The sequence below is a fragment of the Vicugna pacos genome, chromosome 2 (assembly GCF_048564905.1).
Source record: "Vicugna pacos chromosome 2, VicPac4, whole genome shotgun sequence".
NCBI classification, from domain to species: domain Eukaryota; kingdom Metazoa; phylum Chordata; class Mammalia; order Artiodactyla; family Camelidae; genus Vicugna; species Vicugna pacos.
In genome coordinates this window covers 2,182,795-2,199,891 of record NC_132988.1, presented here as the reverse complement: position 1 = coordinate 2,199,891, position 17,097 = coordinate 2,182,795, and the positions used below count along the sequence as shown (strand labels likewise).

Sequence of the window (17,097 nt, the reverse complement as noted above, 5' to 3'; positions counted from 1 at the left end):
GTTTTACTTTGAAGAAAGAAATAGTGTGAAACTAGATGGTAGTGATGGTCGCACAGCTTTAGGAATACACTTAACGTTCCTGAATTGCAGAGTTTAAAAGGGGAAGAATTCTATATTTTATTAAAGAAAACTTAAAGCAGCAAAATAAAAGATGCCATAAACGATGTGAAACATAGAAAGGAAAGTAAAGAAAAACCAAACAGAAACATCTTCAGGGGAAGGGAAGTCAAGTTCGGGTGGGGGAGGGGACCGATGGTGGTATTTTGGAGAAGAAGGTGTGGGTGGGCGCAGAGGGGGCTCAGGCCCAGGGGGTGGTGATGCCTGGACTGGTTCTCCGTCGCCCAGCGGTCCAGGTGCAGGTGCAGGAGCTTCACCAGCAGCAGGAACTGCAGGAGCTGCAGGATCTTCAGGAGCAGCAGGAGGGAGCTCGGGATTTCCTGTTGGATCCTGATGGTCCTGTTTTTGGTCTCTGGCATCTTCCCCTGCCCCCGCCTGCTCTGGACCTGTAACTGTTGGAGGTGGAGAGAGCTTTCAGTCTAGTGGAAGTGCTCATGCTGTGAGAGAGGAAAAATTTACCCACGTGCCTCCCTTTCCATGTGCCTCTTCAAGGACAGAAACCTTCCCAGAGCTTTCCAGACAGCTCCCACCCAGCAAGTGCCGACTGGGTGTTTTCTGTGACTGAATTCTTCCAGACAGGTGGTCTGAGGCCAGTCTTTGCTCTGGTCCCAGCAGCAGCCTCTGGGGACGCCTCCCTATGTGGCCCAGCCCTCGGCCCTCCCTCACCTACGCACATGCACCAGCCCCGCCCTTCTCACCTTCGGGCTCTGCCTCAGTGGGCTTCTGGTCCTCCACCTGACTTACAATGAAGTGGGCACGGTGCTCCTGGTCTGAGCCAGGGGTGCTGAGCTGCCTGTCAGCAACAGGCAGAGCCCTGGGGAGAGGCCTGTGTCAGGTGTCTGGGCAGGGGGCCTGCCCCGATCATTTCTGGGCCTTGTTTGTGGGGACCTCTCCATATCCCCAGTCACCCAGAGCCTGCACTGGCCCTCAGAATTGTGGCACACCAGCCCCTCAGTCGGGGAGATGGCGTGGGTGTCCTTGTCCACCATCTCCTGTGGTGTCTGGCTCTGCAATGACAGTGACCAGCAGCTGGCCCGGCCCGGAGGTCTCAGAGCCCTGTCCGGCCAGGAACACTCCTGCTTCTGCCCACTAGACCCTCTGCTGCCAGATCAGGCTGACACGTTGGTCAGCTCAGACAGTCACCCGGGAGGCAAGAGACACACTGAGAGGGCATGGACTCCACCTCGGGCAGCAGGGCCCTGCCCCGGCTCTCCACATCCCAGACAGCCAGCTGTGACCTGGGTTGTGAACTTGACCGGCCCCCCCAGGCCTTTGACCCTTCCTCAGCCTGCTGTTGCTTGAGGCAGGACCCACTGTCCCCAGAATGTCTTCCCCACCTCCACCGGCCAGGAAGGGGCCGTGGGGCTACCCAGGTGGGATGTGAGCGGTGGCCCAGCCTGGGTGGGCCTGCCCTGGGCCTCCCTGTGTTACCTTTGGGCCCCTGTGGCCAAAAGGCCAGAGGCGCCTGAGGTGAGACCTGATTCAGCGCCAGCACCACTGGCCCATCCCCTCACTGCGGGCTTTCTGGGGGCCGTGGCTTTGGGATGTTGGGATGCAGCAGAACACGCCTCTGTCTCCAACTAAGTAAGCTGAGTAGGGGCTCCTCCACAGAGTTGGTGCCTGGTGACTTCGGTTCCAAGTTCTGTTGGGCTCTATTGACAAGGAAGTGAGGTTACTTCCTGGGGTCCCCTTCCCCAAGCTTCCTCATTACACAAAGCTCCCCAAGGGCCTGTCTAGGCTGCCGATGGCTCACTTCCCACCCCATGACATGTCCACACACAGTGACACCAACTCAGCCCCCTCCCCACCAGCCCTGGAGAGGCCTGGATGCAGCCAGGGCTGCAGCTCTGAGGACATAGCTGGGTTCAGTCTCAGCTCCAGTCCTCAGCAGTGCTGTAACCCTGGACAAGCCACGTGCCTCTCAGGGTCTCCCCAATGCCCCACTGGTGCAGTGGGGATCATTCTGGTCCCTGCTTCTGAGGGAAGCCATCATGTGTCTAGACCCATAAACACCTCTTGCACCTGTCACCCCCATGGGCTGGCATCACAGGAAGCTCGTGCAGAGACCCAGCAAGGGAAGGACCCCACAGAGCGCTGGCGGAGCAGAGAGCACACCCCACACAGGCCGGTGTCCGCCCTGAGCTCTGGGGAAGGTCATCCTCCTTGCTGCCTGCTTCCCAGCTCCGTGTTTGTGGGTTGAAATTAAATACAATTCTGTCATTGTCTGCTTTGGCATAGAACCTCCTAAGTCATTCTGTCTTGTTCAGATTCAGGCCCGGTGTCCCATCTTGGACTCTGTGATGGGCTGCCCCACAATGGCTCCCAGTTTTATTGCCTTCTGTTCACATGTCCTTGTGTGATCCCCACACTCTCCTCTGCAGGGTGGATGGACATTGGGACCGGGTTCTGACATATAGACTGAGTTATGAAAATGTGCATGACTTCCACTCATTCCCAGCTCCAATGTTCATTGTCTCTCTCTCTGTCTCAGTGCCCCTCTCTCTGTCTTACCTCTCTCTGTTTCTCTCTCTCCCTCTGCATCTTTGTGTTTCTGTCTGCCTGTCTCTTTCCTGGTTGTATGTGTGTATATATTTATGTGTATATGTATGTATTTATGTGTGTGTATTGTTAGGGCCCAGGGAAGGTCACATCTGAAAATGCCTTGATGACATATTGATTATTTTGAATTCATGTTACTGAAGAGAAAGACATCTTTGAAAGTTGTGGAAGCACTTTGGTGGGGTCAGCTCTAAGGATCAGCACCACTGGGGAAGGGATGCACCTGTGGTCCTTTGATGTGTCCTGCACTATGACCTGACCCACATGGACAGCTGCAGACCAAGATAATGGCAGACAAAAGCCCTGGAGAAACCGTCTTCCCCAAGTCAGTCTTCAGGCTCCTTTTCTACTAAAAAGGGGAGGGGCTGTGGTTGGTTATTGCAAACTTCATGATGTAGGATTTCTTCGTTCTTGGAATCCTTTGCAGCTGTCCACGTGGGTCAGAGCATGGTGTCCCTGTAAAACCTCCAACAAAAGAAATGTTATTTTCTGTTCTGCAACTTGTTATCTTTCTATGAGTGCGAAGGTGTTCACATCCTTAAAGGGCAGAGACTTGAGTATAGTCTCTCTTGTACATTTCAGGCTAAAGGCAACATTGTTTTACAAAAGGTGCAGAGCTAGCAAGACTAAGCCTAGAAAACAGGGCACAGGGTTAAAGGAAAAGGAACAGATATAATATGGAGACAGACTTGTTCTTTTCTATTACAGTGCCTTTTGGTGAGAGCTAAGAAGGTGTTTCCTGGGCAGGTCCTCCACTGTCCCAGGCTGGGGTTCAGGCAGGAGCCCTGCCACGTTCACCATGACTGTGGACCTAATCTCCTGCAAAGAAAGTTAACAATTACTGGATTAAAATTACCTGTCAGAGTCCCATCAATTGCCTATAAACTATGCCACGGCAGGGGACGTCTCATTGGCCAGTCAACGATCAGTCTCCCCTGATGCAAGGGACCAGCATTGCGGCGGGGTCCAAGGTTGCCTGGCCAGTGCAGCTGCTGCTTTGCTCTCCAGCCTTGGCTTCCTAACGTGGACACTTTCAAAGCTTGAGTTCCTCTTCCATCTGGCCTGGTGCAAATGAACCCACAGTACAGTGATGGGCAGTCCAGGATCACCCTGGCCCTCCAGCTCAGTTGAGACACAGGGCGCGGGGGTCAGGGCGCCAGGGCGGGAATTGGAACCTCCAACCTAGCCTGCCTCACCCTGTAGCCTCAGACACTAGTTATGCAGGTGCACACTAAGCCGGATCCCCCGCTGGTGGCAGTCATCATCATGACTGGAGCCCGGATTTCCCTGCCCCAACCACGGGGTGAGGGGGTGAGCTCAGGGTAGGGGTGCACTCGGAGTTAAGGGGATCCTGTGGTGAGGGGGGACAGGTTGAGGGGTGAGGGGCTGCTCAGAGTGGAACTGACCTGGCCGAGAGGTGAGGGAGGACAATCTCAGGATGTTGGGGGTCCTGCGGTGAGGCATGAGTGGTAAGGTTGGGGGAGTAGGGGCCATAGGTTAGGACCTAGCAGGATGGAGTGTCGGGGCAGGGAACTTGATGTGAGGAGAAGGAGCCCTGTCTTCAAGGTCTGGTGGGAGACTGAGCCTGGCCGGTGGTGGGAGGGTAGTAACGGTGAGGGGGAGGTGAGCAGGGGGAGTGGGGCTGGGGATATGGCCTGGCCCAGGGCGGTCCTGGTTCTAGTTCAGCGCCAGGACCCAGTCGGTGGCGGGATAGGGGCATTGGGGATGGAGACCCAGCGGGGCGGGCAGGAGGGGCCCCACCTGGCTCCTCCCGGCCCCAGTGGCCAGGTCCGGTACAGCAGGAGCCCCCAACTGGCAGTTGGCGCTGCGGGCGGGAGGGGGAAGGCGAGCGCGCGCAGAGGGCGGGAGGGGGAAGGCGAGCGCGCGCAGAGGGCGGGAGGGGGAAGGCGAGCGCGCGCAGACGCACAGAAGCGCGGACGCCGGAACCCGCCCAGAATGCGTGGAAGCTGGCGGGAGCCGGTTGCTCCTGGACCAGCTCCTGGAAGAGGAACACGGCCTGGGGTCTGGGCTGCCACTTGCCCTCTGATCCGCTGCCGCCACTAGCAGGTAAGGAGGCGCTGGTGGGGGCGCGTGGGTCGGGGAGCCGGCGGGTGAGGTCTGGGCTGTGCATTTTTGGGGGCGCACAGGGAGGGGTGCGTAGGTGAGGTCCAGGCCGCGCGTCCCTGTTTGGGCCCTGAGGCAGGTCCTGGCCGCTGCCGTGGTTCGTGGTGCACCGACCCCAACATTAGAGTCCTTGAACTCTGCGTCTTTGTCGCCGCTTACACTCGGGTTTAGGAGAACGGGTAAAGCCCCCGGAGGTGGGAGGGCGCCACACGGCCCTGGGGCATCTCCGACTGGCTCTCAGACCATGGCCTGATCCTGGGAGGTGGGTGCCGTGCTGTCGCAGGGCCTCCAATGGAATGGGAGTTGCCCCGTGCGAGCCCCTGGATTTGTTCCCTATTCCTCCGCAGCATGGACTGGGTCGATCTCTGCTTCCCCATGTTCTCAGGGTGCACGTCTCGCGGTCAGCCTGCTCCTGGGAGGTGGGCGCGGTGCGATCAGTGTGCTGGGATGGCTGCAGCAACAATGGGAAATGGTAGCAAATCCCCGCTCTCGCCCAGGGCAGTCCCAATCCCGCCATCGCAGCCGCCGCCGCCCCCGCCCCCTGACAGCACAGCACCCGCCTTCCAGGAGCAGGCTGACCTGTTACCTGAGTTCCACGAGCCTGGGGCAGCAGAGGCCAAGCCCAGGCCATGCCGCTGGGGAGTTTGAAGCAAATCCACAGGCTCATCTGGGCAGCCCCCATAACTCGCGACTGCCTCCGACAACACCGCACCTTCCTCCCCAGAGCAGGCTGACCTGGGGAAATGCTTGGGGCAGCAGAGGCCAAGCCCAGGACAGGCCGCAGGGAAGATGGGGGCAAATCGACCAGCTTGCCAGGGGCAGCGCCCCTCTCCCCACCGCTGCCCCAGTTTTGCGGATCACTTGTTTCCAAATCAGTGGGTTCCTGGGAGACAGGCACGGTGTGGTCAGGGGGCGGTGTCTGCGGGGAGGGGTGCTGCCCCAGGGGGAGCAGGTGGACTTGCTCCCATCTCCCCCAGGGCCAGACCTGGGGACGGCCTCTGTTGCCCCAGGTTTGCAGGACGCATGTCATGTCAGCTTGTCTCAGGGAGGAGGGCTCAGTGTACTCGGGGCAGCCTCAGTGGCTGACAAGGATTTTAGAAGTGGGCTCTAGCCCAGCATAACTAACTCTCCTTTCTTCTCTTGCTTCCTCAGTTGGTGGCTGTATCGGTTTTTTCATTATAGGTTATTGCTGGATAATGAACATAGGTTTCTGTGCTATACAGAAGAAACTTTATTTAAAATCTCTTTTTATATATAGTGGCTAACATTTGTAAATCTCAAACTCCTAAATTTATCCCTTCCCACCCCCTTTGCCTGATAACCTTAAGATTGTTTACTAAGTCTGTAAGTCAGTTTCTGTTTTGTAGATTAATTCAGTGTCTTTTTTTCTTTTCTTTTCTTGGTTGCACATACGAGTGATATCATTTGGTATTTTTCTGTTTCTGGCTCCCTTCACTTAGAATGACGATCTCTAGGTCCATCCATCTTGCAGCAAATGGTGTTATTTGTCCTTTTCATGGTAGAGTAGTATTCCATTGTATAAATATGCCACAACTTCTTTATCCAGTCATCTGTTGCTACATTTAGGTTGCCTCCATGTCTTGGCTATCGTATACAGTGGTGCTATGAATACTGGGGTGCAGGTATCTTTTCGCATTGGCGTTCCCTCCAGTTATATACCCAGAAGTGGGATTGCTGGGTCATAGGATAAGTCTATTTTTAGTTTTTTGAGGGATTTCCATGTTTTCCATGATGACTGCACCAAACTACATTCCCACCAGCAGTGTAAGAGGGTTCCCTTTTCTCCACAGCCTCTCTATGAACTTCTGAGTTATGGCCGTTCTGACTGATGTGAGCTCATACCTCATTACATACCTCATTATAGTTTTGATTTGCATTTCTCTGGTAATTAGTGGTTATAGTTTTGATTTGCATTTCTCTGGTAATTAGTGATATTGAGAATTTTTTCATGAGCCTATTGGCCATTTGTATGTCTTCTTTGGAGAAATGCTCGTTTAGGACTTCTGCCAATTTTTGGATTGAGTTGTTTGTTTTTTTGGTTATTAAGTTGTATGAGCTCTTTATGTATTCTGGAAATTAAGCCTCTGTCAGTCGTATCATTTGCAAATATTTTCTCCCATTCGTAGGTGGTTGTTTTGTTTTACTTACGGTTTCCTTTGCTGTGCAGAAGCTTATGTGTTTAATTACATCCCATTTGTTTATTTTTTTCTCTTATTTCCATTGCCTGGGTAGACTGCCCTAGGAGAAATTTGCTAAGATTTATGTCAGAGAATGCTTTGCCTATGTTTTCTTTTGGGAGATTTATCGTGTCTTGTCCATCTGCATCTTAAGCCCGTACTCTAGATCTGTGCTTCAGTTTTGAATTTTGAGCGTCTTAGAGGAACACCTACTCTTAGCTCATATGTCAGATTCAACTTGTCTAAAGCTGGTTTTATAATCTTTTTCTTGAACTGACTTCCACTTGCAGCATCTCCTCTTATTCAGTGGGATCATCATTCTTCTGGTCCTGAATACCCAAAGGCTTGGAATGGTCCTTGATTTATCTTTCTCTCACCACTCTCCACATTTTTCCTTCTTTTGAACTCTTGGATATCTTTCCCCACCTTCAGTCCACCTACAGTTTTGACCCTCCAACATCTAGAGTCAAGTCAAAGACTTACCACAACCAGATCTCACCCAGGTAGTCTCGACCCTCCATCATTTTGGCCTTACCTTATGTGTTCCAAACATTATGTGACTTAGCCCCATAGGGTAATGTGTGCCTTATTAAAAACCAGGAGTCACCAGCCTTTTCCTATCCAGCCATCAGTTAAAACAGCTTGGAATTGCCCTGAGAACTAGTTGGAGCCCCATCCCCTTCATAGAGCCTTCCCTATTTACTCCAAATACTTCTAGCTCTTTGTATTCCTGCACTGTTTATGATCGGTAGCCTGTTATCTTGGCTTTGAGTAATGACTTGGTACCATTCCTGGGTGGTTTCCAATGTGTCTCCTCACTTAGCTCGTAACTGGAGAAGACTCCCTTGTTCAGCCTCCTTTATACCCCTCACCCTGTTTAGCATCAGGCAATAGCAGGCATCCAGGCAGTGCTTACCTACTTTATTTATTCGCAGGGGTGGTGGTGTGGAGTACAGCTAATAACTATTAATTCAGTGTTGCAATTAAAAAAGAAAGCCAAGAAAATCCATAAAACTTTATCTCCATGTTCAGTTTAGTGCTTTACCACAACAGTTTTCTTAGCTCTGTGTTTACATACACATAGAGTTCAGTGCTTGTACAGTTCCCTGAGGCAAGCAGGTGAGATGTCATTATGTTTGACATTCACATTACATTTCATATTGGGTATATTTGTGGAACGACAAAACCTTCTTTTATAAGTAAACAGCCGGAAGCCCAGAGAGACTAAGAGCCTAACCCAGGGTCACCTGGTCAGTGTTTGGCACAGGCCAGGACCGCGGTTCACATCTTCCAGCTGATCCTCTTCCAGTGCCTTTTCATTCCAGTGCTGGGAAATGTAGCCCCATCAGCCAAATGGCCAAGTCGTATTGCTGCCCCCTTACCTGCCAGTGATGGCAGTGCTACAAAAAGTGGCAAGGAAAGGTCAGAAATAGGAGTGATAAAAGACATGGAAGTGCTGGAAATGGGTCCTCAACCTCCTCCTCCCTACTTGAGCGCCTCACAAGTGTCCCACTGTGACAGTGCTGTTCATTGTTTATAACATAGTCTTTAAAATCAGACTGATCTTTTATAGGACATGCTTTTACCCTGGTCCCTTTCCTGCTAGTAGTCACCATCAGGGACAGAAAGTGCCTGACTGTGCTGTTTGTCACGTAGATAGGAGGGAAAGTGGGATAGGGAGCGGGTTGAACTGAAGCCGAGCTTTTTACGGCTCTGTTGTTCTAGGATCAGAGCAGTTCCACTCCTGCTTTCATCACCTCTCCAGCTCCAAGCCCTAGCCACCCCCTCCTGCCTGCTTCCCCACATGCCACGTCCTGGGGGAGGACAGGGTGGTGGGCAATGCCCCCTCCGCCCTCTGCTCTGGGAGGTGCAGGAGTCTGCTTTAACTGATGAGCCATTTTGGTAATTGGGCTTTTCCAGCTTTTCTAGACATCTGCTTTCCAGCTCTGAGAAATTGGAGATGTAACTTTTAGCCACACATGGACTATACTAATTATTCAGTGACATTAATGTGATGTTGTCTGTAAGGTGTTCTGTGACTGGATAGGAGGTTTTTTAATCTCACAGGATGCTTCACATCCAATTCTAAAGGCCTACAGGCTGCAGGTGTAATTCAGTTCTTACATGTCTGTAAGGCAGACATGAACATTATTTGGTAATATGACCATATGTTTGTAGATTACTGTTAGTCCACCAGCTCTGTACCTAGTAAGAGTTTAAATTCTGAACACTTGAAGAAAATTTGCAGAACATGTCTTTTTTTGCCTGTAACTAGTTGCAGAAACTGAAATCACAACTCTACCACAAGACACAGTGTTTCCCAGTAGAGAAAGCCCTCCACTTCCACAACCTCTAAGTAATGCAGTGGTTCTTTGGGTGAGATGAGGGAAGCCAGAGTATTTTGTTGGGAAACTAGAGTGGCATGACAAGTGTTCTGGGACTGGTTACACTTGAATCTCTACTTCCTATATCCTGGACTGATTACAGAGGCAATGTTAGTGTGGTAACCAGCTTCTGAATGCAAGTGCAGCTAGGAAGACAACAGAGAAAGTAGAAGGGATATAAAGTAATGGAGAGACTTCAGAGCAGTACAAATGGTGATGTGAACTTGGCAGGAATTTGTGAGAAGTGGTGGGTGCCATTGCAAGCAGGGGAGTCCTGCAGCTTTTGGGGTGCACAGGCAAAGGGGAGAGCAGAGATGGTGGCCACCTGGGGGCTATTTGTGTCCTGAATGTGAAAATGTCTGGTCCCCTGTTCAATTTTGCAGTCGCAACTTCACATGACTCAGGGCATTATTTCCACCAGAAAACCATAAAAACATAAGCAACCTCTGTTTCCTAAAGTGTTTGCTCTCGATCTGAGATGATTGTCCTGTGGTGGGAGGTAAGTGGGCGATGGGCCTATTACATCACCCCCTTTCACTAAAAGTCTACCTCGCTGCCTTTCACCCTACTCCTAGAGGTGCTGTCATTCTGTTACACCTAGACCTGTAAGACGGGCTTGCCTGAATCCTCACGTGAAGAGGGACGGTTGTGTGCAGTTTTAAAAAATGGCTTGGGTCATGTGGTCCTTTGTTCCCTCCATTGGAAATCACTATTCCAGAGCAAATAGTAGGCATCTAAAGAAACTATGTTATTTCTGAGATGTCCTCAGAAGTTTTGCAGTAGGTTTAATCTTTGCTTGGCATCTTGACTGTTTGAAGGAGGCAACCCTCACTAGGGGCTTTCTTTGCTTCCTGTCTGAGAGTTCGTTACTGGCAGTGGGGTGTTCGTAGGCAGAGTTAGAATGTTACCTGGTCTGAGAAGCCGAATTTGCCCGCAGCTGGGAATTGGCAGAAGAGTCAGTTATGGAAGCAAGGCTTTAGGATTATCTGGTAGCAGAGTTCTGGGATCCAAACCCTGGGAAGCCTCAACTCTTGTAGAGTATGCTCTGTAACAATAGGCTATTGGATAATTTTAATACTGGTTATGGGATGTAGAGTTGGGGAAATACTTAAAAGTGAACCTTAGAAAAGAATCTCCAAATATTTTAAAGAAGACAGTTCTCAGAATGAGAGCTTTTCTGGAAAAGACTAGCTCTTCACTTCACAGGGGAAGCAGGGAGCAGGTGTAACTGCACTTACGGTAACTTAAAAGGTAAACCTTACCCTCCCACTTAGCTGTTTCCTGGTGGACGTTCATCTTCCACATCTGTAGTTTTAGACCTGATGTGTCATTTTCTGGTACTCCATTCTGCTTCTTAGTGAGAGACTGACACAAAGTCACATAGCAATTGAAAAATTGCGCAAAGGACTTTATTGTTAAAAATGTAGACCATTGACAGGGTGCTACATTTGCAAGTGACTCTCAGTACAGAGAACACTTAAAAGAATGCAGTGTTATTTCTTCTTTATTCCTTTAAGCCTTTGAATGGAAGGTTTTCTTTGCAGAGTTTCTGGAGTACATCAGAAAAACAGAAACTAAAAATAGCTTTAAGAAAGCACCAGTATAGACATTGCTTGTTGTATGGTATCTGTCTTGAAGTCAATTCTTTAAAGCAGGAAGTTGTAACTCTCAATTTCTTAAGCAAATATAAACATTCTTGACTCTTAATGGCATTGTTTGTGGGGTGAAGCTGCTTTTGCTTCCATTCGGAGCATTGAAAGGCCTTCTATGATACTCCTACCAGTCCTCAATGTTTTATTTTCTCTTTGTTGTGAACTTGTTATTAAACTTGAAGCAGATATAAATATCATAAACTTGCTACACATGTAGATATTCAGTGTTACATAGTCAGAAAGTTTGTGTACGTCGCACGTATCTACATAATCCCCCTCTTTCCAACTGTGTTCCTGATGAAAGGATGGTGGGAAATGGCATTATGGGGATATGTCTTACAGTACACGGTGTTTCCCCTGTTCCCTCGACCAGCTCTTTTTGTTAAGGCAGGTGTAACTCATTCCCCTGCGCGCGCACACGTGCTTGCACGTACATACACACACACACACACGGCCGCAAGGAGTAGCGTGCACCATCCCATTCTCCCACTCCAGCTGTGGACCCACCCACTGGAGGCAGTGTCTTGTACGACTTCATTTGTAAGTTCCCTTTAAAAACTCGAGTGGTCGGGAAACAGGACTGATATTCACACCTAGTAGGCAGGCCCTCAAGGGGTCAGGTGTCTCTCAATTAGTGTTGATTCTGGGCCTGGGGACACAAGCAAGGCTAACATCTATGGTTAATGCCAGGTTGTCTTAATGTTTGAGTACCTGGGTTTCATGGCTTCCTGTACCGCCCGTGTGACCCATGATTCCCACATTTCTGTCTCCCACTAGACTTTTTTCCTCCAACTCTGGACTCTTACAATCTGTTGATTGGACATCTTCACTTGGAACTCTGATATCTTAAAACGAACAACATGTGTAAAAACTGAGCTCTTGGCCCTCCTACCCCCCAAACTGGTTTTTCTGCAGCCTCCCCCATTCAATTAATGGAAACTCAATCCTTCCAGCTGCTCAGGTAAAAAAGCTTGGGAGTTATTCTGACTTTCACTGACATACCACATGCATTCTGTCAACAGATCTGGTTTAACACTGCCTTTAAAACATATCCAGAACCCAGCCACTTCTCACCATGGCTCTTGCCTCCACTGCTGCTTCCCTGCCCTGAGCCACTGTCTTCTCCTCCCGCACAGCCCTTTTCAGTGGCTTCCCTCCTTTCATCTCTGACTCGTATCGACTATTCTCACTTGGAAGTCAAGTCAGCCTTTGAAAACCTAAGTTAGATTGTGTCATCCTTCTGCAGTGCCTCCCCATTTCACTCCGGGTAAAAGCCACAGTCCTTACAATGTCCTCCAAGGCCCTACAGGATCTGCACTGCCCCTTACCCGCAGCCCCAGCCCTACCCCCATCCTGGAACACACAAGGTACATGCTGGCCTTGGTGATGGTTATTTCATCTGCCTGGGCCTTCTCACCTCCTAGTAAAAGTTCTAACCTCAGTCCTCAGTTTGGCCTGCTCTGATATTTAATACAACATCACCCTCACCCCATAATCTCAACTCTCCTTACCCTGTCCTTTTTCCTTTTTCCCATGGTTCCTCTTTCCTAACATGCCACCTCCTCTGCTGCTCTGTTGTGTGAATTGTCATCTCCACCCCCGAGTCCAAGCTCCATGAGGACAGGACTTTTGTTTTGTTTTTTTGATCTATTCCAAGTGTCTAGACTAGTCCTGGGTACATAGTAGGCAGTCAAAAATTATTTGCTGAATAAATTAAAAGACTATTTGAAAAATGAACCATCCTTTCAGGAATGGGTGAGGAAAGGAAGCTGCATGAAGGGGAATGGTGCAGTAAATAATGATATTTGCCTGTTGTTCTATGTGTGACATATATATGTATATATAAGTATTTTTTTAGGCTTAATTTGGTATCCCAGTTTCTTAATTTAATAACTGTATTAAGGTATAATTTACAGGCCATAAAATTCACCCATTATAATTGTACAAGTCAGTGATTTTAGAAAATTTTTTAGTGTTGTGCATTGTCTCCTCAAAAAGTCCCCTTGTGTCCGTCCATATGCAGTTAGCCATCCCCTCAGTGGCACCCTGATTTTATTTATTTATTTGTTTTTTGGGTCCCACATCTCAAAAGAATAATTTACACAGCAGTACTAGTATAGCTTTGCACTTTTAGAAATTACATACTTAAATATGAAATCAACGGTCATTGCTGAATGTAGGTAGCAGTATCAGACATCGGTGAGAAGAATGGACTTGAGTGTCAGGCTGGCTGCAGTCTTACCCAGCTCCACCATTTACCCAGTTACCCAAATTATTTTCTGCCTCAAGCTCTTTATCTGTTATCTGGGGGTAATAATAGTATTTTACTGAGTTGTTGTGAGGATTAAGCAAACAGGGAAACAAAATTTAGTGTAGTGGCCAGCTTATGTTATTACCTGAAAAATAGCCTTGCAGGTAGAGAGCAAAATTCAAATCAGTTTTTAAGTTTCTAAAGTATGTGTGAAATATGATCCAGTTCCTGCCTGGTTTGTAAATACGTCTGCCTACTGCAGAATGTAAAAGCAGGTTAGTTTCCAACAGAGAAGATCATTTCTCAGCATTTCTTTTGAAGGTAGTTGCAAAACCATTTTTCATAGATTTTCTGTGCCCATCTCTGACAGAGCTTTGACACCAGGGAGGTAATTACTTTTTTGTTAAAGTCATGCTGACCATCAGAAATTGTTATGAGTTATATTTTAGCCTTTATGTTGGGATAGACTGCGAGACTTCCTCTAAATGAATGTGGGGGAAGGGCATTCATTGTAGCTCTTGTAGCCTGATAAGCCAGTACTAAATTACCTTTTTTTAACTTTTAATTAATTCTTTGCAGGGGGGTGGTAATTAGGTTTTTATTGATTTATTTTATTTTTAGAAGAAGTACTGGGGATTGAACCCAGGCCCTTGTGCATGCTAAGAATATGCTCTTTCACTTGAGCTATACCCTCCCCCCTAAATTATCTTTAATAAGGTCTTTTTCTCTGTTTTGTTACTTTCTTTTATGTACAAATGCACAAAGCAGGGTCATCAGAAGCCTCTCAGTTCCAAAGATGATAATAGTGAAAAACATTGTGCAGTGACAGTGAATCCTTGGCACATGAAGAAAGATTGTAAAGTCCTGAATGAATTAAGAAGGTAGTGTTACATTAACACACATGTAACCATGGCTCTCTTCCCTTTATTTTTCACTTTATAATGAAGATATTCCCCACCTGTCAAGGTTGCTTTGTTTGATATAGATAATATCTAAAGCCTTTTCTGCAAGTTTTTTAAATAAGTAAGTGAGCAGGTAATTTATCAGAAGTGTGAATGGTGTAATCTGCTCTGTCTAGTATCATAGCCACCAGCCACATGTGGCTATTGTGAATTGAGATGTTCTATAAGTGGAAAATACGTAATGAATTTTCAAGACTTAGTGCAACAAAAAGAATGTAAAATATTTATTAATAAGTTTTAAAAGTGTTATCACATTTTTGAAATGATAGTATATTTGATATTTTGGGATAAATATAATTATTACTGGAATTAATTTCACTTGTTTCTTTTTCTAAATGGGATTACTGGAAAATTATGACTTGCTGTATGTTTCTATTGGACGGTGCTGGCTTCTACCTTATTGCAAAGAATATGGAAAGAAAACTTAAAATTTTTGTAATTGAGTAGTTGATTTACATCATATTAGTTTCAGGTGTACAACACAGAGACTCAACATTTTATAGATTATGTTCCATTTAAAGTCACCATAAAATAATGGCTATATTTCTCTGCTATATGATACATCCCTGTAACCTGTCCATTTTATACGTAGTAGTTTGTACCTCTCAATCCCCTACCCCCATCCTGCCTCCCCTCTCCTCCTTCTCCCCATTTGTAACTACCAGTCTGTTCTGTGTACCTGTGAGTCTATTTCTGTTTTGTTATAGTCATTAATTTGTTTTATTTTTTAGATATACATATAAGGTAATACATAGAATATTTGTTTTTCTTTCTCTGAGTTATTTCACTTAGCATAATACCCTGTAGGTCCATCCATGTTGTTGCAAATGGCATTATTTTATTTTTTATGGCTGAGAAGTATTCCACTGTGTGTGTGTGCATGTGTATATATGTGTGTGTGCATAGATATACACATATATACATATATATGTGTGTTTGTGTGTGTATATATATAACATATATAATATACCACACTTTCTTTATCCAGTCATCTGTCAGTGAACATTCAGGTTGTTTCTGTGTCTTGGCTATTGTAAATAGTGCTGCTGCAAACATTGGGGTGCATGTGTCTTTCTGAATTATATTTTTCTCCAAACATATGCCCATGAATGAGATTGCTGGATCACACATTAGGTCTATTTTTAGTGTTTTAAGGAACCTCCATTCTGTCCTCCATAGTGGCTGCACCAATTTACATTCCCACCAACCATGTAGGAGGGTTCCTTTTTCTCTTAAAAGGTCAAAATCTCTACCTTCATATACTTCCCTTACAGTTTAGGACACAACTTAGCAGAAGCCAGATAGAATTTAATAGCAGTAAATACAGTATTTTTTTAAATGGCCGTGTAATATGGATAGATATGTTATTGATGAGTTGCTTCCCTATTTTTGTAGATGTCGAAGTTTTTATAGCTTCACAGACATTTAAGTCTTGCAGAGAGAAAAATTTCTTTGCATTTTGCCAAACTTGTCTGGGTGGTTTTATCGAATTTGATCCAGGCCTGTGGGGGTGAATACACATCCAAACCTGAACTATTAGAATGTCTGCATGATTTTAAAAGCCTAGAATGTCAGATCTGGACTATAACTCTGGTAAATGACATCAGTGAGTGGGACTCAAAAAAACTCCATTTGAGTGCAAAACTTTTCATAAGCCAAAAAAGGCCTTGGGATTGTGGCAATGCCAGAGACTTTTGTGCACCACAAATGGCCACAAACCTACGGGGACAACCAAGGGCCTTCTGGAGTGCCAAGGGAATTCCATGTGAGGAATCGAGCACCCACAGGGATCCAACAAGTCCCTGCCAGCCAGGGCACCTTCATTGCTACTGTGCTGTTTTGAGCAAATGTCTTTTCATCAGGTTCAAATTGATGTGTTTTTTTTTTTTTTGCATTAAAAACCCAAACCTTCTTGTTCCCTTGGTAAAACTAAAAGCCTAACATTTTCTGATTTCTTTTGACAGAGAAAAACGTGAGCCTATGAATCTAAACTCATCTGTGATGGTCTGCAGCTGGAAGCAACAAGATCAGTGAGTGTCAGTCCCTTTGCAACCATTGGCTAGGAGCTTGCATGTTACCTGGAATGCTGGAATGGCATTTGAAACATGTCACCCTCACCCCAGCCATGCCTTCCCTGTGGGCTGGGAGGGGAGTCAGTCAGAATCTGCATTGTGGAATGTATGTTTTGGATCCAAAGCTAGATCTTTTTTAATAGCTAAAGAATGTAGTCATAAATATATCTATTAATGTATTTATGCAAGAACGTTTTTAAAGTTTTTTTTTATAAATAATAGTTTACCAAAAAAATTATAAAACGTAAGAGTAGTGGAATTAAAAATCATCTATACCTTAATTATCCATAAATAATCTTATAATCTTTCTAAACTTTTTTTGCTCAAATATATTTTTCCCTTCCAAAAAGGAAAATTATTTCACAATTTTTTGCTTTTCCCTTTTATTGTATATTCCATATCAATAAATACAATTCTTTAAAATCCTTTTTAATTGTTGTTTAACACTATATTGAACAGATATTTAATATATTAAATAGTCCTCTTCTAGGCTTGAGAAATTTAAAAAATTGTCATTACAATACCACTGCAATGAATATTCTAGTGTTTTTATTTTTAGTTACTACTTCGGACTAAAAGTTAAGTTTGCTTTTCTTCATTTAAAACTGGTAATTTTATGAATGAACTATGAAGATTTTAATTACTTTTTCAGTAATTTAAACAAAGAAATTATCTTTAAGGCAGAAATTTATGATGGTTTGCAAATCTGTTTTTTTATTATATCTTCACTTTTACCAGTGTCATATGTGTGTGTATTTGCACACCTGCTTTAACTACC

General features: G+C 46.2%; 1 protein-coding gene and 1 long non-coding RNA gene across 12 annotated transcripts in view; one reads left to right on the top strand and one right to left on the bottom strand.

Moving 5' to 3' along the window:
* Positions 1-240: 240 nt before the first annotated feature.
* On the bottom strand, positions 241-4,511 carry LOC140700676 (uncharacterized). 5 transcript variants are annotated; one of them, XR_012079166.1, is made up of 6 exons: positions 4,438-4,505; positions 4,083-4,126; positions 3,533-3,738; positions 1,549-1,769; positions 816-931; positions 241-509 (listed from the first exon to the last, which is right to left on the bottom strand). It is a non-coding gene; the product is annotated as an uncharacterized lncRNA (long non-coding RNA). The 5 variants fall into 5 exon arrangements; XR_012079171.1 differs by having other exon boundaries at positions 3,533-3,733; XR_012079165.1 differs by lacking the exon at positions 4,083-4,126 and having other exon boundaries at positions 4,438-4,511.
* A 76-nt stretch (positions 4,512-4,587) lies between these two features.
* LOC102528608 (anoctamin-6-like) overlaps positions 4,588-17,097 on the top strand; it is a 92,444-nt gene continuing 79,934 nt past the window's right edge. For all 7 annotated transcript variants that reach the window (XR_012063405.1, XR_012063408.1, XR_012063404.1 and 4 more), the window contains exons 1-2: positions 4,588-4,743; positions 16,212-16,277. Coding sequence is in view for 3 of the 7 variants with exons in the window: in XM_072948307.1 (XP_072804408.1) it covers position 16,277 (1 nt within the window). In the remaining 4 variants the exon portion in view is untranslated. The remainder of the gene's footprint in view (positions 4,744-16,211; positions 16,278-17,097) is intronic.